The sequence below is a fragment of the Oryx dammah genome, unplaced genomic scaffold (genome assembly GCF_014754425.2).
Source record: "Oryx dammah isolate SB20612 unplaced genomic scaffold, SCBI_Odam_1.1 HiC_scaffold_10, whole genome shotgun sequence".
Classification (NCBI taxonomy): Eukaryota; Metazoa; Chordata; class Mammalia; order Artiodactyla; family Bovidae; genus Oryx; species Oryx dammah.
Window position 1 is genome coordinate 28,683,195 of NW_024070194.1, and position 25,304 is coordinate 28,708,498.

Genomic DNA, 25,304 nt, shown 5'->3' on the forward strand with positions numbered 1-25,304 from the left:
GATGACTAAACAGAGGGATGGGGAAGCTAAAACACTCACCCAGATATTAAGCAGCAGGTTGAAACCACTCCTGTTGCCTCTGAGCTCACTGTGCTGGCCTCCAGCAAAGGGACATTTGTGTTTCCTGCGAGGCTACATTTTTAAGCACGTATCTTATGTGCTAAGACTCCGTGGTGGGAACATCAGGATTCAGTGGAGCAGAGAAGCTCAGGGCCAGCTGGGAACCAGAGACTAAGCACTGAGCCTGAGCTTCTCCCCTCACTGGTCTGAAGTCTGGGCTGCTCAGCCTCACCCCCTTTCCTCAGTGCTCCCTTTCCCTCAGCTCCCTCTGGTATCTGTTCCTGATTCCCAACCCAGCCAAGTCCCTCTACATCCTACCAGGCTGGACCCTGAGGGTGGCATCTGATGGTCCACATTCAGGTGGTGATGACAGGCCTGGACCCTACCACCTGCACCCACAGTGGCACACGGCCACCCCAGGGAGCTGGGTGCAGGAGACCACCCTGCACAGAGGCAGGTGGTACTTATCCTCTGCTTTCTGATCGCCTCAGTCACCCCCTCCCCCAGTTACTTGTGCTAGAGTAGAGCCCCCTGGGAGCCCAGCTTCTGGCATCCCAGGAAGAAAGGGCGTCCCCCCACCTCAGCAGGAAGCCCACGGCTTGGGCAGGCTGGAAGCGACCCGGGGGCAGTTCCCTTGGGGAAGTGGGGCATAGGAAGCTGGGGAGACCCCGGAAAGAGGGGCGAGCTGCCTGAGGAGGGTGCCTGGAAAGAGCCAATATTCCTGGCGCACCTCGCTGGGATCCCAGTTCCCTGGGGCGCTCCTTCCAGTCCAGATGGTCCCTGAGAGTGCGCGGGGGTGATCAGCCAGCCCTGCCCCCTTGCGGGGCGGGGACAGTGGCAGGGGCCGCCTTCTCTCCCCTCCAGCGCCCCCCACGGCTGGGCGCGCCCGTCGCCGCCGGCTCAGTGGAGGCGCAGAGCTCGGGAGGGCGCTGGCGCTGCGGGAGGTGCGCGGAGCGAGGTGCGCGGAGAGCGCGAGCGAGAAGAGAGAGCGCCGGGCAGCCGGGCGTGCGCTCCTTTTGGCTCCACAGGCTTGTCTCGCGCAGCCCAAGCCCCAACCGGCAGCCGCTCTCCGTGAGAACCGGTTCTGCCGCCCGGGGACCCGAGGAACCGTGGTATCGGAAATTCGGAGAAAGCCGGGAAAGCGCGGAGCCGGGAGGGAAGCTGCAACCCCCGGTGAGTGCGAGCGCCGAGCGCGCCAGGCTGGCACGGACCAGGTTGGCGCTCCCCGGCTCGACGGCGCGCCCCCTCGGCCTCTCACGCCCACCCCTCGGGCTCCCTCTATTCTGTCCCTGCCTGAAACGCACCCCCTCTCCCCCTGGCTTCCAGCAGCGGACCGGGAAAGCGCAGCAGCACCCCGCCCCGCGCGCCCGACATGCGTCTCAACAGCTCGGCGCCGGGTCCCTGGGTCGGCCGGCCGGACCACCCGTTCACGCAGCTGCCGTCGGTGCTGGAGGGGGCGCTCCTGGCTCCCGGCTTGGGCAATGGCTCTGGCAACCTGTCGGAGTCCGTACCAGCGGCCCCCAGCAGCGACCTGGATGTGAACACGGACATTTACTCCAAGGTGTTGGTGACCATTGTGTACCTGGCGCTCTTCGTGGTGGGCACGGTGGGCAACTCCGTGACTGCCTTCACGCTGGCACGCAAGAAGTCGCTGCAGAACCTGCAGAGCACGGTGCACTACCACCTGGGCAGCCTCGCCCTGTCCGACCTGCTCATCCTGCTGCTGGCTATGCCTGTGGAGCTGTACAACTTCATCTGGGTGCACCACCCCTGGGCCTTCGGTGACGCCGTGTGCCGAGGCTACTACTTCCTTCGCGATGCCTGCACCTATGCCACCGCCCTCAACGTAGCCAGCCTGAGCGTGGAACGCTACCTGGCCATCTGCCACCCCTTCAAGGCCAAGACCCTCATGTCCCGCAGCCGCACCAAGAAGTTCATCAGCGCCGTCTGGCTGGCCTCCGGCCTCCTGGCTGTGCCTATGCTCTTCACCATGGGCCAGCAGAACCGCAGTGCCGACGGCCAGCACCCAGGCGGCCTGGTATGCACACCCATCGTGGGCACGGCCACAGTCAAGGTCGTCATCCAGGTGAGCAGCCTCTTCCGGGGGGCAGGGGCAGGGGCAGGAGTCAGAGGGCACCAGACCGGGATCTCCCCTGGGAGCAAGGGTCCAAGGCAGACACTCAGGGAAGCCTCAGTGCCTCATCTCAGAAGTAGTTTCCTGTCTGTGTGTCCTCTGGGTACAGGAAGTTGGAGAAAATTTCGTGTCTCAAAGAAATTTTATTCCTATGAAGCTGGGAAGGAGTGGGGATGGGGGAGGAGCAGGGGACTTGAGAGCAGCCTGACCCCCGGCTTCTTCCCACCTTTCACTCCAGGGCTGCCAGGCCTCAGCCCCACTTATTTCATTCCCTCCTTCCATCAAAGGGGCTGGAAGCCCAGATTACCAACCTCCCTGAAGCCGAGGCTCCGTGGATGGGCCTCAGCCACCCCAGAGTCCCTGAAATGTAAGGCAAATGTGTGTGCTGGTGTCCTCTTTCCAGAGAAAGTCCCTCCCATCAGCTTCTCGAAAGGCTTTGTGCTCCCCACAGGTGTGGTCCCTCTCCTCTACAGCAGAACCCCTATCCCAGACTGCTCCCCCAGTGTCTCCTGGCCTGATGCTGTCTTGGGCCGGTTATTTAGTTTAACCTCAGTTTTCCCATCTGTGAAATGGGGCAGTCACAGCCCTGGTCTCAGAAGGTACAGGATTCAAGAGAGAAGGTATGGGAGCCCTTGTCTGGCTCCTGACAGGTAGAAGCAGTCAGAGGCGCTGTCCCTGGTGGTGGTGGTGATGTTGTTTCTGCTGGAAAATCCTAAGGTATTGGGCCTGGTGGCAGATTGGAGGGCCTGGAGTTGGGTGACCAGCGCCCTCAGAGGGTCTGGGTGAAGCATGTGGGGACCCAGGTTGGACACCTCCCTGGGCATTGGCTCAGCCAGGCAGGGGGATTCCGGCCCCAGGGAGACGGCTTCTCAGGCAGGGCCCTGGCCTGGGAGCAAGGTGTCCACCAGAGCAAGTCAGGGAAGAGATACCACCTGGAAAGGCACGGTGGCCTCAGGATGTGGGCAGCCAAGAAAGGGTGGGGGCTCCCTCCACCCCAGAGTGGGATGGGAGAGCGGGGTCTGGGCTGAGCCAGGGTGGGGTGGGAGTGGCCAGAGAGACTGGCTGTCCTTTCATGCCCAAGTCATCAACAGCGTCTCAGCAGAACCCATGTTGCTGCCTCTGAGTGTGACAGGGGTGCCAGGCTCCGGGAGCTGGCATGCTTCAGGGTGGGGAACGTGCCATCTGCACGTCTATCCTGGGCTGCAACTGACCCTCCACAGGCCACTACTGAGATGGAGCCAGTGGGCAGAATTAAGCTCCAGGCTCCTCGCCTGCCCTGGCTCCAGGTGTTCCTGTGCGGAGGGGCCCCCAGCAGCCACGTGTAGCAGGAAGATGAGTCACAGGCGCTGCAGGCAGGAGCAACCAGGGCGCGTGTGGTGAAAGAGTGGGAATTACCTTCCGGCTTCCTCTGGGGTCTTGCAGGCTGTGCTGGGGCTGGGGAGTTGGGAGACAGCAGCCACAACACCTGGCTGTGAAGGTGGGGTAGGTCAGTCATGCCCACCCAGGAGATGCTCCCCTGAGACCCCCTCCCCCTTGGACCCCTGGGGGCTGGGCCAGGAGCAGCCAGGGTCGGATCATCAAGAAAACACAGAGAACCCCTCTTAAGCACCCTCACCCTCTGTTAGTGCCACATGGCCAGACGCCCCAGGAACTTGGCTTGGCTTCCTGAAGGGCCCTCCCTGAATCCTTCTGGTGGGAAGCTGCCATGCTGATGTGGCCCAGGCTGTGTCCTGGTCACTCGCCCACTAGGTAAGTGTCTGTGGAGCTCGCACTACAGAAGGACCGCGTCTGTGGCCACAGCTGTGGCACTGCTGAGCGTTTACTAAGCACTTGCTGGCTCCGAGACCTCAGAGAGAGGAGTTTCTATGTTCTTTAATAGCCTCGGCCATGTGCTCGAGAAAGGCTGATGGGCCAGTTATTAGAGGTGCACTTCTTTCTGACACCGACCGCTCCTGCGAGGCTCCTTGGGCTCCTGTGTGCTGCTCCGTGTGCCTGAAGGAACATTCCTCATGGAGAAGCTCAGCCCTGGCCTTGCCCCCTCCCCTCTTGTCCCTCTGCGCCATCCACTGTCCCAGGAGAGGTTCCCAGGGGATTTTATGTTCCCCAGATGGGCTTCTGGGCCACTTGGCAAATCTGGGCCAATGTCCACTGTTTTAAACAGTGACATCTATGCAGAGAGGGGCTGGGCACCTGTATCCATGTGTCTCCCTGTCATGGGCTGTGTTGGGAAGTGTGGAGAGGTGGGCCAATCAAAACAACCACTCTTTCCAAAACTGGGGCCCCCTCCTGGCCCGAGTGTCTCCCACCAGTCCTGTCAGCCCTCCATCCTGTGAGGTTCCATCCTGGACACTTGCAAACAGAAGTAGTGTTTAGAAATGAGGTGCTTCGGTGGTGAGATTTCTGAGCAACTTGGAGCTGCCATTGCTGGATACAGCTGGGAGTTTTCCGACTGTGTGGTTGGAGTGGACGAGGTGAGAGGAACTCATGGTGAGGACAGGGCTTCCCGGGCCAGCAGAGGCCCTGGATCCTGGGCCCCTGGTCAACAGGGAAACCTGGGAGGTGGAGCCTGAGGACCCTGCCGCGTTGCTCTGGGACAGTCCAGCACCTCCTCTGGGCCCCAGAGGGGACTGGATTCAATCCTACAGGGTAGTGGTATCTCCCTCCCCCCTGCCACATCTCCATCCCCTAGTAAATCCTGTCTTCCCAAAGCTGGGGAGGGGGGTAGATCTTCCCAATGCTTGGTAGGGGTCGGGGGAGGTGGATGTCCCCCTCCCGGGACCTGCTGCTCTAGGAGCAGGGATGGCGGGTATCTAGGAGGTGCCCCAGCTCAGAGCAGCTCCTCTGCATGCACAGTGCCCTGGGGAGGAGAATTAGGGGTCACAGGGCATGTGTACCTTTGTTAGAGATCCAGCTCCCACACACAAGGCCACATTAAAGCAGCCTCCCCTGGAATTACCCATCAGACCTGCATCAGCATGGGGAGGGCTCTGGGTCATCACTTCATTGTTACCATTTTCCAGGACCTGTGGCCCTGGCAGCAGCTGCGAGGCTGAGGGCGACGGTTGGGTACCCCTGTAATCTGCCTTCACAGACGGCCTCTTTCACATTCAGTGCCGGTAGCATTGCTCCTCACGATGGGCTGGGCCCAGCTTCAGAAGGGGCAGTGGCCCTGGGTGTGGCTTGTGCGGAAGGGGCTCATGTCCACGGGCACATCGACTCTGGGCAGCCTCCTGAGCATCAAGGCCATTAAAGTCTGACATGATCTGCGGAGGCAGAGGCCGCCGAGACCTGTCTCCACAAAGTGGAAGAAAATTGGTTCCAATAAAATCAGGCCATGGATCATTTTCTCTGTGTTTCTGTCCTGTGCCACCAGCTGCGCTGTGCCCTCTCCCCCCGCCCCCATCCATCCACCTGTTCCCTCCCCTTCCATCCATCAATCTCCCATTCCTCCATCTGCAGCCAGCTCACCTCAGTGATGCTGACACTTGTGGCTGAAGTTTGGCGAGTCACAGGGCCCCAGAAGAGTGATGCTATGTTGGGGAAACAGGCAAAGATGTGCCCCCAAGATTGGTGCCTCCTGCTGGACTCACTACCCAGAATGCAGCTCCTCCCCCGGAAGCATCTGCCCAGCACTCACAACGTGCCGGGTCATGGAAGTTTAGGGCAGGCCAAGGGGCTCTCCTGTATTAAGGGGATTGAAGACATAGCCCCTGAGCACCAGGCTGGGTTTCCCATCAGACCAAGGTGCAGAAAGGATGCTGCTGCTGAGACAGTGGGGGTGCAGTCCTGGGTTCACTAGTGATGTCCCGGCATGCAGTGAGACTTCTTGGTTTGGCGACTGTGCTATGGTTCTGTACAAGGACAGAGTCTGGGGCAGCAAGTGGGGCAGGGACCCCCATGAGCAGTCATCCCAGGAGACACCCATGCGCTTGGGGACTGCAGCCCATCCCTCGTGTCCAGAGTCTCAGCTCAGGGAGACCAGGACTCCAGCTGTTAGCTTTGATGCCAGCATGGTACACTCACCCATGGGCCCCAGCAGGACAGTTGTACTGGGTGGGGCAGGGCCTGTGAGGGGAGGAGGGTGTCAACCTGCTCAGGTGGTTGGAGGCCTGCATCCCACCACCAGAGAAGCAGCCAGGCTTCCGTCTGGTTGTCTGATGGCTTGTGTTTCAAGAGGGAGAGGAATCACAAGCTTTTGTTCCTTTTTTTCTGTTCCAGTGAAACACACATAATGTGAAATTTACCACTTTCTCCATGTTTAAAAGACCACCACCCCACCCATCTCCAGATGGGGACTTCCCCACTGTCCCTGAGGGAGACTGTATCCCCACTGGACACCAGCTGCCCCTACCCCCAGCCCCGACTGTGTGTCTAGGGTTTGGCTGCTCCAGGCCCCTGTCAGACGGGATTTCCAGCCTGCCTTAGTCTCTAAGCTGTGGTGAAGATGCGGTGGTCACGAGTGAATGCACTGTGCCAAGGAAGGAAGCCAGTCTCAAAAGGCTCCAACTGTATGACTCCAGTCATGTGACTTTCTGGAAGGAAAGTGACGGGCACAGGGCGGGAAGGGGAGGGGTATTGGTGGTGGGCAATGCATGTTCTGTGTCTTGTGGGTGCTGCCAGTTCTGTGATGGAGCATTATCAAAACTCACAGGGCTTAGATAAAGGATGATTTTGGTGAAAATACACTGTCTCCATGAGTCCCTCAGAGGTTAAAGCCAAGTCCATGGCCTCACCCTGTGAAGGCAGTTTGGGTGCCGGGTCCTCTCGGGGGCTGGGGGGTGCCTTTGGACAGGAAAGTACCAAAGGGTCCGAGGGTCATTTCTGAGGAACTCGAATTCCCCAGGCAGCTGCTCATCCTACCCCCCATCACCCCAGGAGCCAGGCAGATGCTCAGCCCTCTGGGGGAGACCATGGTACCAAGCTCACAGCTGTGGGGGCTGCCTGCTCCCCAAGATCCCCACTCTAACCTGGCAGTGCCCTAGCATTGAACCTGGCCACCACCATCCCCGGTGACAGGGCAGCGCCCCCCCCCAAGGGCAGCCAGGCTCCTTGGGCCCCGAGAGAGAACTGAGGCCCAGAGAGGGTGGGGACGTCCAAGCCAGGCCCACACCTGCCCTGTCCTTCTGCTCCCACAAGAGGCCCAGATGGAGCACCCATGTGCTATTACCCCTGCCCTCTTTGGGGATGTCACATATGTGCACCTGTGGGGGTGGCTCCATCCCCCATGGCTGGAGCCAGAGGGAGAGAGGGCCAGGGAACCAGGTGGAGCTGGGCCAGTGCACCCAAGCTGCTAGGGAGGGGTTCTTTTGGGGTTTCTTGTCTTTGGCAGCCCAGGATCCAAGGTTAAGTGCCAACTTCTCCACTGACCAGCTGCAGGGCCAGGCTACAGATGTGACCTTCTGTGGCTCGGTTTCCTCAATTACCAGCTGGAGGTGACAATTACTCTCTGGTCCAGGAGTGCTGGGGCTGAAGCACCCCATGCACCAGAGGTGGCTTCGAGGAGAGACAGGTTCTCTGATTTGCACCTTTAGGGGCAACAAGAGCCTTCTGCCCCCAAGAAGGCTCCCCTGCCCAGAGCTGGGAGCCGATCCCATGGTCACACCCAGTCCCATCTCGGGGTCTGTGTGCACACGGCAGGGTCCTGCAGGAAACCCCAGAAACCCCCGAGCCTGGCGTTGTTCTCACACCTGTAGGGTCAGGGACCAGACTGAGCATCTGCCCAGCTCCCCTGAAAAGCCTTCGCTGCCCGAGGGCCCCTGAGCCAGGAATCTGCAGCACCATGTGCTTGAAGAATCCCCATGTCTTCTGTGATGACACCTCCCCCGTCACCCTCTTCCATACCCACTCACCTGGCACCACCTGCCAAACACAGAGGGACCTATGGAGAACCTCCCCAAAGGGTGTGCATCCCAGCAGAGAAGACAGACAAGTGGCAACACAACTAAGTACAAGTGAACAGGAGAGGCAGTGGGGCTGTGATCTTAGGTAAGGGCAGGTATGACAGCATCTGGGGAAGAAGTTTTCAGAGCAGGAACAGAAGGTACACAGCACCTGCTGGGATGACATGGCCAGAGCAAGGGAGCCCAGGGTAGGGCAACAAGTGACAAGTGATCATGTAGGACACAGTTCAGTTCAGTTCAGTTCAGTTGCTCAGTTGTGTCTGACTCTTCGTGACCCCATGGATTGCAGCACACCAGGCCTCCCTGTCCATCACCAACTCCCGGAGTTTACCCAAATTTGTGTCCATTGAGTCGGTGATGCCATCCAACTATCTCATCCTCTGTCCTCCCCTTTTCTTCCTGCCTTCAATCTTTCTCAGCATCAGGGTCTTTTCAAATGAGTCAGTTCTTCATATCAGATGGCCAAAGTACTGGAGTTTCAACTTCAGCATCAATCCTTCCAATGAATATTCAGGACAGATTCCCTTTAGGATGGACTGGTTGGATCTCCTTGGAGTCCAAGGGACTGTCAAGAGTCTTCTCCAACACCACAGTTCAAAAGAATCATTTCTTCGGCGCTCAGCTTTCTTTATAGTCCAATTCTCATATCCATACGTGACTACTGGAAAAACCATGGCTTTGAGGACACAGGACATCCTTTATCCTGGGAAAATGGGCCCCTTGGAGACTCTGAGCAAGAGGCCATGTGGCTTACACTTCAGACAACCGTTCTCCCTGCCTCTTTGACACAGTGGGGACTCAGGAGGATGGTTAGGAAGTCCGCGTGCGTGATCAAGATGACCCAGACCGGTCACTTTTGGAGAAGGTGGAAAAATGATCAGATACCAGATCCATTTGTCTTCTTTCTTAGGCTTAAGTTTATATCCAGGCTTCCCTGGTGACTCAGATGGTAAAGAATCCACCTGCAATGCAGGAGTCCTGGGTTCATTCCCTGGGTTGGGAAGATCCCCTGGAGAAGGGAATGGCAGCCAATTCCAGTATTCTTGCCTGGAGAATTCCATGGACCAAGGAGCCTGGTGGGCTGCAGTCCATGGGGTTGCAAAGAGTTGGACAGGACTGAGCAGCTAACACTAAAGTTTACATAAAGAAAAATCATTTGCCTTTGTTTACATCTATGACTTCTGACAAATACAGAGAAGCCTGTAACCACTGGCTCCAAAGACAGGGCACAGTCCTGTCACACAAAGGAGTCTCTGTAAGCCCCTGCCCTCAACCTCCCCTCTGATGCCAGGTACACTGAGCCTGTGGGTCTGGCTTTCTTAGAGTGTGTAATGCCTGAGACTCACTCGTGCCGTCGCCTGGGTCAGTAGCGTGTCCCTTCTGTGTGTGGAGGAGTGCTCTACTGTACAGATGTCCTACCACGTGCTCACGGCTCACTGTTTGAAGGCCTTTTGGGTGGTCTCTGGTTTTGAACGATTATGAATAAACCTGCTGCAAATATTCATGTGAAGGCCGACGTGTGAACACATGCTTTCATTTTTCTCATGTAAACATGAGAGTCAGATTTCTGGGTCACACAGGAAGTGTGTTTAACTTCAGAGGAAGCTGCCAGACCTTCCACAGGGGGTGTGCCATGTTGACCATCTACCAGCAACATGGTGGAAAGACAATTCTCTGCGTCCCGGCCGGCTCCCAGCACTATCGGTGTCTGGCTTGTTTGGTTTTTTGCTTTTCATGTATCCATTCTATAGGTGTGTAGTGGTATCTTGCGGGGGTTTTAACTTGCATTTCCTTGATGACTCATGATATTAAACATCTTTTCCGGCAGTTACGTGACATCTGTGTATCTTCTTTGGAAAAGTGTCTGTTCCTGTAGTTTGCCTATTTTAAAATATATATATTTGGTTGTGCTGACCCTCAGGTGTGGCATGCAGAATCTTTAGTTGTGGCATGTGAACTCTTAGCTGTGGCATGTGGGATCTAGTTCCCTGACCAGGGATTGAACCTGGCCCCCCTGCATTGGGAGGGAGCACAGAATCTTAGCCACTCGATCACCTGGGAAGAACCTGGCTATTTTTTAAATTGGGTTGTTTTCTTTTTTAAGATATTTATTTATTTGGCTGCACTGGGTCTTGGTTACGGCATGTGGAATCTTTTGATGCAATACTCAGGCTTAGTTGCTCCACAGCGTATGGGACCTTAGTTCCCAAACCAGGGACTGAATCTGCTTCCCTCACCTTGGAAGGTGGATTCTTAACTACTGGACCACCAGGGAAGTCCTGGGTTGTTTGTTTTCTTATTGTTGACCTTTGAGAGTTTTAAATATATATTCTGCATCTAAGTCTTTTATGAGATGTGATTTGCAAATATTTCCTCCCCTTCTGTGGCTTGTCTTTGTATTTTCCTAATGCTGCAGGTCACAGAGCAAAAGGTTGGAATTTTGATAAAACCTAACTTAGCAAAAATTTTAGTGGCTTATGCAAGGTCACAAAGCTGTTTTTCTTTTTTTATCTTCTGGAATACTGTATCTTCTGAATCTGTATCTTCTGGAATCCATAAGCCGTGGATCATGGCTTATGATCCATTTTGAGTTAATTTCTCTATAGAATGTGAGATATAGGTAATTTTTGCATATACTTACCCAAATGATCAATACCATTTGTGAAAGGATGAGCTCTTTCTCCTTTGAAGTTTTCTTGTACGTTAATAAAAAATCATCTGACCTTGTGTTTGGGGCTATATCCAGACTGTCACGTGTCCCTTTAGTCTTTGTGCCTGTACCATCCCCAGTCCCACATTCCCGATCGCCGCAGCTTTATAGAAAGTCTTTTGAGTGGCACAAGTGCTCCAAACTTGTTCTTTTCCAAAAGCATTTTGGCTACTCTAGTTCCTCTGCTTTTCGACATAAATTTTGTAATCAGACTTTCAGTATCTACAAAAAAACCTGCAGGGGTTTCAGTTGGGATTTTGTTCCTCTATACTAATAGATCTACGTGGGGAGACTTGACATCTTAACACTGAGCCTTCCAATCCATATGCAAGGTGCATCACTGCATTTATTTAGGTCTTTGATTTTTTTCAATGGTAGTAGATTTCAGTATACAGATCCTACACATATTTTATTATGTCTATATCTAGTTATTCATGTTTGGGGAATTGTATATATATATGTACTTTAAATTTTTTTCTATTTCTTATTTTTTGCAGCTAGTATATATAAATGTGATTGATTTTTAGTTATTGGCCTTATACTTACAACCATGATAAGTACACTTATTAATTCTAGAAATCCCTCTGTACATTCCCTGGGATTTTTTATGTCAACAGAGATGTTGTTTATGAATAGAGGAAGTTTTATTTCATCCCTTCCAAATCTTTAATTTCCTTTTCGTGCCTTATTGGTCAAGCTACAACTTCTAGTGTGATATTTAATAGGGGTGGAAGAGAAAGTTTCCCTGCCTTGCTACTGATCTTAGAGAGGAAGTCTTTAGTATTTATAATTAAGTTTGAGGGCTTCCCTGGTGGCTCAGATGGTAAAGAATCCACCTGCAATGCAGCAGACTTGAGTTCAATTTCTGGGTCAGAAAGGTCCCCTGGAGAAGGGAATGGCTACCCACTCCAGTATTCTTTCCTGGAGAATTCCATGGACAGAGGAGCCTGGTGGGCTACAGTCCATGGAGTTGCAAAGAGTCAGACACAACTAAGGGACTAATATGAGAGTTTTAGTTTAAAATTTTAGTAAAATTTTTTTAATCAGGTGAAGAAAGTTGCCTTCTATGCCTTGTTTGCTGAGAGCTTTATCACAAATGGCTGTTGGATTTTGTCTAATCCTTGGCTCCATGTGTAGGCTTGGCTTATACCTCGTCAGTGAAAGCCCACACCCTCCTCCACTGGGAGGACTTGTGACTGGATCAGGCTCTTTGGGGGATGCCATCCATTTGATTTTTGGTTTGGTTGGTTAGGGTGGGTCTAGACTCTAGGGCATGGTCCTTATTCCTAAGGTGTGGACTTGCTGGCATCTCAGTGGGATGCTTGGTGTGTGAGGAAGACTTCTCTCCCTTCCAGCTCAGCCAGGATACCAGCCACCCTCCCATAAGCCCATCAAGGTCACAGTGTGTGCACACAGCCCAGCCAGCCCAGAACCTACAAGAGACCCCTGCGGGCTTCTGAGGACCCCACCATTCAGGTTCCCCTCCCAGCACCCAAATCTGCAGATTAAAGCCACTCCTGCAGCCCCAAGCTCTGAATTCTGCTTCCTCAACTGGAGTAGCCAAGCTCTGCTCAGACCCCAGCTCCTGATGCCACAACAAGGAAAGTGTCCCCAAATAGAGCTCTGGGTGAGAGCAGACTGGACCTTGTGACTTTCCTGCTCTCGGGGGCTGTGGTTAGTGCACTGTGGTTTGTCTTGTGTCTGAAAACAATCGCCTGACAAATTGTGTACAATTTTATAGTTGTTGATGACAGGCGAGCTTGTCCAGTGCCCGAAGTAGAAATCGTCTGTGGATTTTAAACACTGCCTACTTTCAAAAATATCTGAGGCAGCTTATGATAAAAGACTTGGTTCAAAGGGATTATTAAAACAATGTAGCAAGAGAATACATAAAAAGAAACATTGTTATCCTAGAAATATAAAGTGGAGGACAGCCCCATTGTTTGAGTAAATTTTGTATTGAGGCTTATGAAAAAGTGCAACATTATTTGGACTTAAACATTTTTAGTTCTTTGTCTGTTAAAAGGTGGGTTTATTGTAAATTTCAATAACTCTCTGTGGACACATCTAAAGGTTAAGAACATTCCTTAGCGAGTGACTCAAAGAGAGTTCCTCTGTTTGAAGAAACATGCCACTTCCAATGTCCTCAAGTTCAGAGAGTCCTGGGGTTGTTTGGGATAGTCCTTGTTCAGAAATTACGAAGTTGTGAGAGCTCACAGCAGGCCGTGGGATACTGTCACCCGGAGCATCGTTTCCTAGTTGTTTGGCAGGACCACAAACCTCCAGCTCCCAAGGGTTGGGAGGGAGTGAACGTGCATCTGGATCGTGTCGCTGGGGAGCCCTGCCTGTCCAGTCATCCAGGACACGCTGGCTTGGAGCCCATATCGAACACTTGCTCTTTCGTGACTCAGTCCACTTCGGGCTCTGTGCCCAGCAGGATATGCACGGTCGGAAGCGCTGTCCAGGGTCACTATTTATTGCCGGGGACAAGGGAGAAGCAGTTACATCTGTGCTGACCCATCTCCCAGGCTCTGCTGATCTGGACAGACTGGCTGCTCCCGTTGCCGCCAGGCCCACCTGGGGACCCTTAAGAGGAAGGTGTGTCAGGTGGGGGCACAGATCTTTCTATCCCCAGGACCTACTTGGACAGGCAGTCCAGAGACCCACCCCCCTCTGGACTGTCATCAATGTGGGGAACCCTGTGACATCACCCCTTTGTTCTTCCCACCCCAGGGATAGGCCTGGGGGAGGTAGGGCCAAGTTGAAGTTGAGCATCCCCTGGTGATCTCCCAGTGGTCTGCCTATCTCCCTGGACAGCAGGTCAGGAGCTCAGGCAGCAGCAGCCAGGGAATGAGGCCGAATGGAGAGCCCCATGAACAAGGGATCAGGCAGCTGAGCCATGGCATGGCCCTTGCTGATGCGCTTATGGCTTTAGCTGGAGGCAGAAGGGAATGCGGCTAGCCTGAAGCCCCCTCTGTCTCCACAGGCTGCTGCAATGCCTGGGTACCAGATTCTGCCCAGCCCCACTGCCCGCTCTGCTGAGGTGGACCTAAGCACCCCCAGGGGATGTCTTCTCTGCCTAGGGCTGCCCAGGGTTTGGGGAGGAGGGGCAGAAGGGGGCACCTGCCACACCTAGGCCAGGCCTCAGTGGGGCTCAAGTCTCATGGGGGCCCAGAGGACAGTGGGCTCCTGGTGCATTCAGAGGCCCAGAAGATTGGGAAAAAACACCAGCCAGCCACAGCGAGCTGGCAAGCAGACAGCATACCCCAGCCAAGGCGAGCTGCTCTGCAACAGTAAGGCGCCTCTGAGCCCCCACCCTGTCACACTCGCCTGCAGACTCAACGTGGATAATTGCAGGGCACCTAGACAGAGTTAACACCCGCTAAACTTCCTGCAATTCATTTCCTGACAGCTTGTTTAAGATACACCGTCTTGTGTATTAAAAATACCTACTTTTATGTCAGAGCTGGAGAGCAGCTAGAAGGCACTCAGAAAGCTTCCAGTCAAAACCACACAGGGTGGATCTTCACATTTTGAAAAAGCTCTAACCCCAAACACTTTCTATGCATCTGCCTGTCACAGAAGCTGCAGGAACCTCATGGTCTCATGAGCTGATGGTCCTGGGGTTGCAGCAACAGACCACAGAAATCCATTCTCCCAGAGCTGGGAGGCTGGGCTCCCAAATCAGAGTGTGGGCAGAGCAGGCTCCCTCAGGGGCTCCCGGGGAGGGTCCTCCTGCTTCTTCCAGCTTCTATGGTTCAGGCGTCCTGGCTCATGGCACCTCTCTGCCATCTCTGCTTTCACCTTCTCCTGACTTCTCCCCTGTCTCCACGTCTCTCCTCTCTGGCTCTTCCTAAGGACATTTGTCACGGCATTTAGGACCACCCCTATCCAGGGTGATCTCATCTTGAGATCCTTAACTGCATCCATGGAGACCCTTTTTCCGAATAAGGTCCCATTCACAGGATCCTGGGGTTAGCACGGGGGGCCACCAATAACCCCACTAGACCCCACTTGCAAGGGCAGAGACAGAAAGTGGGATCAGGGCCAGCTCTCCTGGACAGAGGCCTGGCCCCTGTGTGCTGCCTGCCTGGGCGTCTCAGCTCAGGCCCGTGAGGGACCCCTGGGTGAACGCTGGAGCACGAAGGGCTGAACGGAGACCTCACAGGCCTCCAGTGCCAGTGCCCCGTCCCAGGACTAACCAGGATGGGGCTTTCGGTGTCTCAGCAGAGGAGATGCTCTCTGGCCTCCCTGCAAGGACATGGCCCTGGGTGGGGTGGGGCTGGGGGAGAAAGAGGACACAGGTCAGGCTGGCCACAAATCCTCTTTCCCAGATATTCTCATTTGACCTCCATGGTGATCCTGTGAGGTTGGGACCACAAAGACATGGGTTCTGTCACTGCTTTCTCCCCACGCCCCGCAGGCCTGGGATGGATAGGGCCTCTGAAGATGAGCCTCAGGATCCTCTACCAGGCTTGGCCAGTTGTTTGACCTGTTCACACCTTGTCAGGTAGCTCCACCTGTTCACACCTCGTCAGATGGCCCCACCTGTTCACACCTTGTCAGGTGGCTCCTTGGCTGAAAACTCTCACTGCCTGCTGGAGCGTGCTGACTTGTCCTGGCTTGGTCCTGCCTGACACTGTAATGAACCAAAGTTGAGCTCAGGTTGACTTGATGACCACGCACGAGCCTACAGTGAGGGACAGGTGCCTGTGACAGTCGAGGGGGTCAAATGTGGGGAGCCAGCCACGGCAAAGAGGCCTGTGGTGAGGTCTGTGGCTCCAGGGTCCATCCTTTCTGCTCCAAGTGTGAAAACTTTAACACTTTTGTGAGGCCTCTGAACCTGGGTCAGAATCCATGCTGTCTCCATGTGGCCATGTGAAGCCCAAGGGGACACATGTGTGGAACAAGCCTGGGTTTACTCCTGGGACTCGGCATTTGAGATGGCTCTGCTGTGCAGGGTGGCCGGGAGGGGCAGGTGTGGGTGCTGGAGCCAGAAAGGGGGCAGCGGCAGTGAGGCCACACTGTGGACAGTTCCCTGGCACCCTCCAACCCAGTGTGTGGGCACCCTCCCTACCCACTAGGCTCCCTGACCTGGGCACAGGGGGCTCCCAGTGGCTCTGCCTCAAGGCAATCCCTGCTCCATTCCCTGGGGCCCTAGTGGTCCCCTGAAGAGCCAAGAGCTCCCCTCCTTGTCTTGCCCCTGGGCTTGACCAGACAGGGACTGAAAGGAGCTGCCAGACAGTGGTCCAGGGGGCACAAGCACCCTGATGACAAGGAGTGTCTGGTTGACATTTAAATCATTTGAGCCAATTCCAACCCTTTCTAGGGGTGTTAATGGAGTCCTTCCCTGACCTTTTTCACTAAATCTCAAAAGGGATGGGGCACCCCTGGGTCAACTTCCCCCACACTCTCAGAAACTATGAGCTGGGGTCATGGTGCAGGAACTATTTAGAATCCAGCACCAGCATGCCAGGACAGAAATAGATCTCCAGGGAGGCTCCGGTGTCCAGGAGCCAGTGGCTCAGGCCCCAGCTGCCTCGGGACTTCCACTGCTATTACCAATAAATTAAACTTGTTTTTGCTTCTCCTGCCCTGGAGAAATAGCTGCTGTCAGAGCATGGAATGCAGGAGGGCAGGCTCTCAATGAAGGAATGCCCAAAGGGACCCAATGTGACCCCCTTCTCTGCACTTCTTGCCCCTCTGGGAGATGGAGCTGGTCACCCCAGTTACCCGCATGTGGGTCCCAGGAGCTCCTGACTGTCCCATGCAGTGTGGCCCCTGGAACACAGTAACCCTCCGCAGACATCATGGGGTTAGTCAGTTCCCAGATCTGAGGTCAAGTGGCTCCATATCCACAAACAAACAGTGAGGGTGCCCACAAGCCAGGGGCTCTGCTCATCCATCACTAGGAGAGACAGGTGCTGAATGACGCTTGTGACCCTCATCACTTCTGACAGCAGCTGGCTGTCACACTGTCACCTCTAGGGTTGCTTTGGGAGCCAGATGCTTTGGTGCAGCCGACTGATCCCCCGGCTCCATCAGCAGGATGACGGGGTGGGTGCTGGCATTTGTGAGGACTGACTGTCAGGGAGGAGAGGGCTTAGTGTCTCCCATGCTCATTGGTTACACAGGCGCTGGGTGCTCCTAGAGTCCCAGGGAGAGACCATCTCGTTCCAATCAGAGTTATCTCCTGAAGCCAGGTCAGGTCATGTTGAGCCCCAACAAGAGCCTATGCAGGCCCCTTCAGCCTGGAGTCAGGTGCAGGGCCTCTGTGCACACATGTCCCCATCTCCCCAGACTCATCACCTAGGGCTCTCTCTCTCTCTGCAGCTCCCTCTGCCCTCTGCCACACCCAGCATGGCACCTGAGCCTGTGGGCACAGTCCCTGAATCTCCATGAGGGGACTCACAGGGACCCTAGCCTGGAATTTGCCGGGAACAGGTGGGTTCAAGTGCCGGAGTGCGGCGAGGCGCAAACAGCTTGTCTCTGCCCCCGAACATAAACACAGCTGTCACTGCCTGGAACGCAGTTGGATGGGGCCTGTGATAGGGCCCATCCAACGAGCAGGTTGGAGCCAGCTTCGTTCCACGAGCCTGCCGGCACTCAGCAGAGCAGCTCTGGGCAGCGGCTCCAAGCCCCTGGCTAGCAACCAGGTGACTCCAGCAGGCTGCACAGATGGGGCAGCTGGACAGAACTTCTACAGGGACTTGAGTCCAGGGCAGCTGGAGGGTGCACCTTGGCTGGAAGAGGTGGACCCTGGGCCAGTTGTCATATTTGGTTGAAAGCTCAAATGGCCCCTGGATGTTAGGAGTCCAGGCAAATTGCCTGGGTGACCTTGGTCAGCAGGAGCTTCCTGAGGGCCAGCAGGGAACTGAGGCACTGCCCCGGGACCTGCCCTGTTTCCTCTCAGTTTCCCCGGGTCCTTCCTGGAGTCTGGGGGGAAATGTTGACTCAGACTGGCCAGGCGTGGCTCCTGGTTGAGAGCAGGCAAAGCGGGCCACAGGATAGAGCCGCTGGGCACCACACTCTTGGCCCCCCAGTGCTGCGACCGACTCGGGGCCAACCCTGCCCCAAGTGCCCTACACTTCTCACCCTCTGTCAGAGCAGACAGTGCCAGGCCAATCAGAGTTCCAGGACTGCCCAAACTCCATGGCTCATTCAGTCCCCAAGGGTCATCTGGGCTCTTTACAGCCCTCCCAGGACTCCCCATGAGGACAAGGAAGAGTGACATTGACATTCAAGCAATGTCAGCTTCCTGAAGCAGGGAGGGCTTCCTGGAGGAAGGGCCAAGAGGCTTGCAGGTCTAGGGAAGTGAGTGATTGCTGCCCCCAGATTTTCTGAGCATCTGAGTTTTGACCCAGTAGGACAGAGGCTCAGGCTCCTTGACTGTGATGTCTTCACCTCCCACCACTGTTCAGCAGGGCCCCAGGGCTGTCTCCTCTATGAAGCTCTCCCTCCCCTAACCTCATAGCTCCTGTGCCAACCTCAGGCTCCACTCCTCCCTGAGTAATGAAGGCGGAGTCCAATAACACAGCCCTGACTCCCCGACATCTGGCTTGGTTGGCAAACTGCCAGCTTTCCTCTGGGGGCGGACAGACAGATGGATGCTCAAGGCAGGGGTGCTCAAGGCAGGAGTTCTCAAAGCTTCCATTCAACCCCGGCTTTGATCCTGTGGGTTTTTACATTTGGTTCTAAAAACTGCAGAGGGCTCATTTCTCAACTTCCCCTCTGCAAAGCTGTTTCTATTTCAGTGAAAATTGAAGGCATTGGTGGTTTTAATTGCTGGCCAGTCCCTGGACCCGTTTCCACTTGGGCTGGACCAGAGCTCTGTAGAAGATAGGTGTGCACAGTGGAAGTTTATTTCTGTGTGCGTGTCTTGCTCACAAAGAGAAAGAAGAAAAGAACCATCCATGAAGGGCGAGTGTGCTGACTGGAAGGCTGGGCTTTCTCTGTCGAGCAGATTGCAAGGCAGTCGTGTTTGTGAGACAAACACCTCTTCCTCATTCAGAACAGAGGTGCGTCCCCTAGGCTCACCTGGACAGGCCAGCAGATGCTTGGGCCAGGCACTGGCAGCTGCACCCACAGTCCCCACAACAGGGCCTGGGGCTCAGGATCCAGATGCCTCTCAGCAGAGAAGGACTTTGGGTAGATTTTATTCTGAGGGCACTGGGGACTGGAATTGGAGAGGGGCCTGTCCCCCCTCTCCCAACTGCAGTCAGAGAGATGCTGTCTGGTCATCATCCTTCCATCCCTGGGAGCGCTTGGCCAGCAGGGAGTCGGTGCTGAAATGTGATTGTGCCCAGACACACTCTCCGTGGCCTTTCCCAGGCTGCAGTCCATGGACTCCCCCAGGCCAGTTTCTCTGCTCTGCCCACAGCCCCAGGATGGCCCAGTCAGGAAGCGTTAGGTCCCTGGAAACACAGGCATGGCAGGCAAGGGGCTCAGGAGAAGTCCAGCCTCAGCCCCTCTCACTGGAGTCTGAACTATCTGGAGATGGTCCCGCTGGGAGGTGGGGGCTGGGCTGTGGCCCACACAGTGGACATCTCTGAGTCAGGGTGACTCGGGTCACATGGGGCCTCTGGCATGGCCAGGACCTGCAGCAAGTCACCTCGAGGAGGACACGTGTCCTGCCCCTGGAGCTTGGGACTGTGTCCAAGGTCCCCGCCCAGGCACAGCCAGTGGCAGCAGCATTCAGTGGGTCTGGGACCCACCTCAGCAGCCAGGGTGGAGCTCAGGGTGATGAGTTTGGGGATGGGCAGAGAGGATGGCCCAGAGGACCAGGCACCCCAGCTTCCCCACCCCAAGCCCCCACTCATCCAGACCTCTGTCCTGGCCCCCTGCACACAAGGTGCCCTGGACCCCTGCACACAAGCTGCCCCAAGGGATACCTGAAGGCCTCAGACCTCACCCTGGACCTCGGCCAGGATGTTGAGCCCTCATGCCTCGGTTTCCTCAGCTTCTAAGTTTGTGCCCACTTTAAATGCAACTGGGTGTGTCCTGAGGAAGGTGACCACAGGAGTGGGGGCACCCAAGGAAGGCAGCGGGGACTGGGGACCAAGGGGACCTGGTCACTGTTTCTAAATGTCTAAATTCTGCCCAGAGGCAGTGTGAATTTCTTACCATCTCCATGTTTCTGCCTTTTCCAGAATGTCATACAAAGAGTTGGAGTCATAGTCCGTAGGCTTTTCAAATCAGCTTCTTTCACTTAAAAATGCCCTTAAGTTTATTCCATGTCTTTCCATGGCTCGATAGTGCCTTTGTTTTTAGCGCTGAGTAATATTCCATGGTCTGGATGCACCGTGGTTTTTATTTATTCACCTGCTGAAGGATATCTTGGTTGCTTCCAAGTTTGGGCAATGTGAATACAGCTGCTATAAACCTCAGTGTGCAGGCTTTTGTGTAGATATACGTTTTCAGCTCCTTTGGGTAAATACCGAGGAGTGCAGTTGCTGGATTGTATGGTGAGAGTATGTTTAGTTATATAAGGAACTACAAACTCTATTCCAAAGTGGCTGTAATACCATGTGGCATCCCCACCAGCACAGAATGAGAGTTCCTGCTGCTCTGTATCCTCTCCAGCATGTGGTGTCCTCATTTTTATTTTAGCCATTCATATTGTATCTCCATTCGCGTTGTATCTCTCTTGGCATTATATCTCTAGTTCACATTGTATCTATCTCCATTCACATTGTATCTCCTTGTCTAGGTTCGCCCTTCCATAATGACTTAGGAGGGATTCCCAGGCGAATCAGAGGAAAGAATCCTCCTACCAATGCAGGAGAGGAGGGTTCCATCCCTGAGTCAGAAGATCCCCTGGAGAAGGAAATGGCAACCCACTCCAGTATTCTTGCATGGAGAATCCCATGGACAGAGGAACCTGGTGGGCTACAGCCCATGGGGTCTCAAGAGTCAGACATGACTTAACAACTAAACCACCATCACTACCATCAGTGTCTTAGGATGTCAAGCACCTTGATTTCTTATGCTTATTTTGTCATTTGTGTTTTTTTGTTTTTGTTTTTTGATGAGGTGCCTGTTCAGAGCTTTTGCCAATTTTTAAATTCTTGTTGTTGAGTCAGTTGAATTCTTCTGTATTACGGAGGCTTTCTCCTATGTTTTTATTGTGCCAGGTTGAACCAATGACATCATAGGAAGTCCTGAAGCCAGTGGTCAGTCCTCCAACTTTGTTCTCCTTCAATGTTATGTCCGCTGTTCTGGGTCTTTCACCTCCTTTCCACTTAAACCTTAGAACCAGTTCATTGATATCTACAAAATAACTTCTTGAGGTTTTGATGGTGTTGAGTTGAATCTATAGATGAAGAAAATTGTAACAGTAACAGTATTGTCTTCTTGTCCATGAACATGGACTCTCTCCATTGATTTAGATGTTCTCTGATTTGTAATTTTTCTTCTGTAGATCCTGTACACATGCAATTAGATTTATAACTAAAGTAGTTCATTTGGGGTGCTACTGGCAAGCAGGGGCTGGCCAGGGTGGCCTGCACACACATCTCCACCCATACTTGCTCACGGGGTGATGGGACCTCTCTTTGCCTTGGTTCCCCATCTGGACCATGGTAAAGATGCAGGGAATTGGCAGCATCTGTGAGTCACTGAGTGTGGTGCCTGGCAGGGAGCCCCTGTGTCAGGGTTTGGAGATAAATGCAACTTCCTGGCCCCCTGCTCTTCAAGCAAATTTCCAGATTTTCTTGAACCAGCTTTAGCAGTTAAGACAGTTTAAAACAGGAAGTCTACCTTGAGCCCAACTCAAACCTACTTTGCTTTGGTTCAAGAGGAGTATCTTTAACCAATGTCCATGTTACTGGGCCTTTGACCTGCTGGGCAAACACACCTGTTTTTACCTCACAAGCAGGAGGGTGTATGGGGCCCATCATTGGGCTGGTCAGCCTTAGGCTGGCCAGGCCCTGCAGCTGCCAAAGGAAGCCAGAGTGTGGACCCCAGGCTCCCTCTGACTGTCCAGCTCACAGATCGGCTTCCCCAGCCATCTGTTAGTGCCTGTGGCTACAGGGGAGAGAACCCAGAGCTCCCCATCCCGTGTCAGAGATGGACAAGGAGCCAGAAGTGCACACATCCCAGGGGAGGGCTTGTCCCACTCCCACCACCAGGCCAAGGCCAAGGGAGCCCTGGGTCTCGGCCAGAGCCCCACGCAGCAACATTTAATTTAGGAAAGTAGGTCAGTCAACAGGGCAAGCGTGCCCCCACCCCATTCCCTGGTGCAGCATCTCTTCCCCCGCCTGTCGGGGTCATAGTGAGGCGGACCCAGACCTGCAGACCCTGCTGATGTCTAGGTGACAGTGATCTCTGGTGACTGTGCGGGCATCTGTCAGACTTGTCATGTTGCTGTGAGAGGCCTGGGGCCCCAAGCAGGCTGTGTCCTGGGAGCCACGACCAGCCTGGGTATCCAGCATCATGAATATTCATGTAGGCAATCGACTTGCAAATCCAAAGTAATTTACATGTCATAAACAGTGTGGATGTCTTTTCAGGATAAGATCTGTCAGGGAAAATGAATCTTGATTACCAGTTGTAACAGGGAAACAGTCTCCACGTCCATGTCTGAGTCCTGGTCCTTGTGAGGCTGCTGGGAGGCACTTTGTGGGACCACCCGTCAAAGTCTCAGCTCTGGGGATAAACGTTAGCACAAATCTGGGGAGAAAGAGGCGGTGGGTTCCCTCGTGAGCTGCCCCTGACCCACACTCCTCTCTGTGGGCCGTGAGCTCCGTCTTGGGCAGGGGCCCGCCCCCCCCCACCCCCGGGCTCCCTACTGGAGTCAGTCTGTGTCCACCCCAGTGTTCCGGGTGGGGAGGACAAGTTCTAGAAAGTGTGACTGCTGTTGACCAGCTCAGGGCCTCTTACCCAATGATGTGGCAGGTGGCTGGGGCCTTGAGAGGGCGGGTCGACCACCCTCTGATGGAGACTCTTGACTCGGGTCTCAGATAACGATGAAGATTCTGAGCAGATTCTGAGCTGGGTAAGCAGACCTCCCACAGGGATTAGGACTGTGACAAAGCTGTGATTGGTGTGTGTCGGGCACTGTGACAGCCCAGACATGGTTGCCCCCCCACTTCCCGCATCACTAATGAAGTTCTGAGAGCTGACTCTGACCCCTCCATCCCCCACGGCCACCCTCAGGGCTGAGTGCTGCCCCCACTGTCCCCATTTATGGAGAAGGAGACTGAGGCCTGAGTGGGGGGGAGGGGAGCCACTCACCTCTGCCTCTTCTCCTGGGTGCTCCCACCCTTCCCAGTACCCTGTCCTTGGGGTTTAGCTCCTTGGCATAACTCCGGTTCATTTCTGGGGTTGGGTAGGTGACAGGGCAGGAAAGCGAGATTTCCTGGGGCACGCCTTGTGGCTCCTCCCCGCTCCTTGGAAATCTTGGTGCATCTGGACACTTCCTGGGGTGCGGAGAAGGCCAAGGTCTGTTTCTGGGAGCCACGGCCCCAGACACAGGCTACCCCGGGGTCCCTGCTGCTCCTCCAGTGTCCACCAGAGAGGCTGCCTGCCCACTCTTCCTGCTGGGTAGCTTCATCTTTTAGCACAACTTTGCTCATGACTCCCTTTAAATGAATGACTCACTTGACCTTGTGCAGGTCCTGACACATCCCGTTTTAGGGGTGACCTTGGGGTTTGAAGGCTGCACTTCTCTCTCCCCTGTGGGCCAGAGGTAGAACCCAGGGAGGGGGTGCAGGCATCATGGGCTGTGGGGCGGACGTTTCTGGAAACTGCTCTTCAGGGCTTCTCATAAGAGCCTCGAGTTGCCCTTTGCAGTGCAGTGTCCAGTCTGAATCCCAGGGACTTTTAGTGAAAACTACACACTCATGACTCCAGAGAGCTTGTAGGAAGCAGAAACATCAACACCTCACTAGCGCTTTTTATTCTGGTTGCTTGTTGAAATGGTAATATTTTGAATAAATTAAGTTAAATAAAAATCCATTAATGAAATTATTTCTACCTGTTTCTACTTTGTTAATATAACCATTAGAAAATTGTAAATCATTTATGGCTGGCACAAGCCAGGCTGTTCCATTGGGCTGTTCAGCCACAGATGCTGCCCCCAGCGGGGAGGAAGTGGCCTGTCCCTGCATGTGGGAATCTTGTGTGTACTTGGGGCCATTCTCCAGAGTCTGCCCAGGCCTCCCCCACCCACTGCCACTAGGGCCCCACCCCACCCCATGTGGAGATGGTTCATCCCTCCCTTTGCCAGCTGTTCTGGACTGAAAGTGTCCCCCCAAATTCCTATGTTGAATCACTGTCCCTAGTCATGGGTTAAAGGGTTGGGCCTTTGTTGGGTGATGAGATCTTGAGGGTACAGTCCCTCATGATGGGATTGGTGCCCTTATAAGAGGCCAGAGGGCCCCCACCCTCTTTCTGCTGCATGAGAACATGGAAGGCAGCTTCCCCCGAGCCTGTCTACACTGGCACCTGGTCTCACCCTCTGGCCCCCAGAGCTGTGAGAGATTGATTCTACCATTTATAGGCCACACTGTTAGGGTGGCCGGGGCAGGGGAGGGGTGGGAGGAGCGTGTATTCATCTGTTCAGTGTGTGAGTGGCCGGGAGTGCTGTGCTCAGTTCCTGGGCAGCCAGCTGGGGCTGGGGTGGGGGGAGAAGCAACTCAGTGATACACGCCATGCCCCAGGGAATGGCCCACTCTTGACCTCTTTGTCCCTGGGGCCGCACGACTGCCCACCTGGCCTGCTGGGGGCTACGGGGAGGCCTGTCTCTGCTTGGTGCTCCGCACAGGCTCTGCCAACCCGGGCCAGCCCCATTCACAGTTATGCAAATTGCCGTTAATTGCAGGCAGGAGGTGGGGCCTCTGGAAGCCTGTCTGCTCTGTGCCAGGATGCCACAGTTCAGCTGGATCTTGCTTCTGCGTCAAAACCCAGTGTCAGCAGCTTGACACACCCCCAGTCTGACAAATGAACTGACTATGCCTCTGTGACAAGCGCAGTGCTGGGAGGGGGAATTTAGTTCCTTGCGTGGGTGGAGAAAAGAAGCAGACAAAGTGGGCTCAGGAAGAGATGCCCACTGCAGGGAGAAGCACCCCGTGGGCTGTCAGCCCCCACCCTCCTCCATAGCTTGAGCATGGGAAGGTGGCCATGCCCCTGGAGCCTCCCCAGGTGGCAGCCACCCTGCCCATTGCTCCCTGGGGCGGTCACCCCAGGGAGCTGTCTCCATCTGCTCTGATGGACAAAGCTGGAGGCTTCTACCAGACTCCAGGTACTGATGCTGACCATGTCCTTTTTTTTTTTTTTTGAATTGAAAGATAATTGCTTTACAGAATTTTGTTGTTTTCTGTCAAACCTCAACATAAATCAGCCATAGGTATACATATATCACCTCCCTTTTGAATCTCCCTCCCATCTCCCTCCCCATCCCACCTCTCTAGGTTGATACAGAACCCCTATTTGAGCTTCCTGAGCCATACATCCAATTCCCATTGGCTATCTATTTTACATATGGTAATGTAAGTTTCCA

The 25,304-nt window shown here is 54.5% G+C and overlaps 1 protein-coding gene across 1 annotated transcript in view; it reads left to right on the top strand.

Annotated features, from left to right (window-relative positions):
• The first annotated feature begins 1,432 nt into the window (after positions 1–1,432).
• The window catches only part of NTSR1 (neurotensin receptor 1), a 46,221-nt gene continuing 22,349 nt past the window's right edge, over positions 1,433–25,304 (top strand). The window contains exon 1 of the mRNA XM_040247676.1: positions 1,433–2,146. Within this exon, the coding sequence (XP_040103610.1) occupies positions 1,433–2,146 (714 nt within the window). The remainder of the gene's footprint in view (positions 2,147–25,304) is intronic.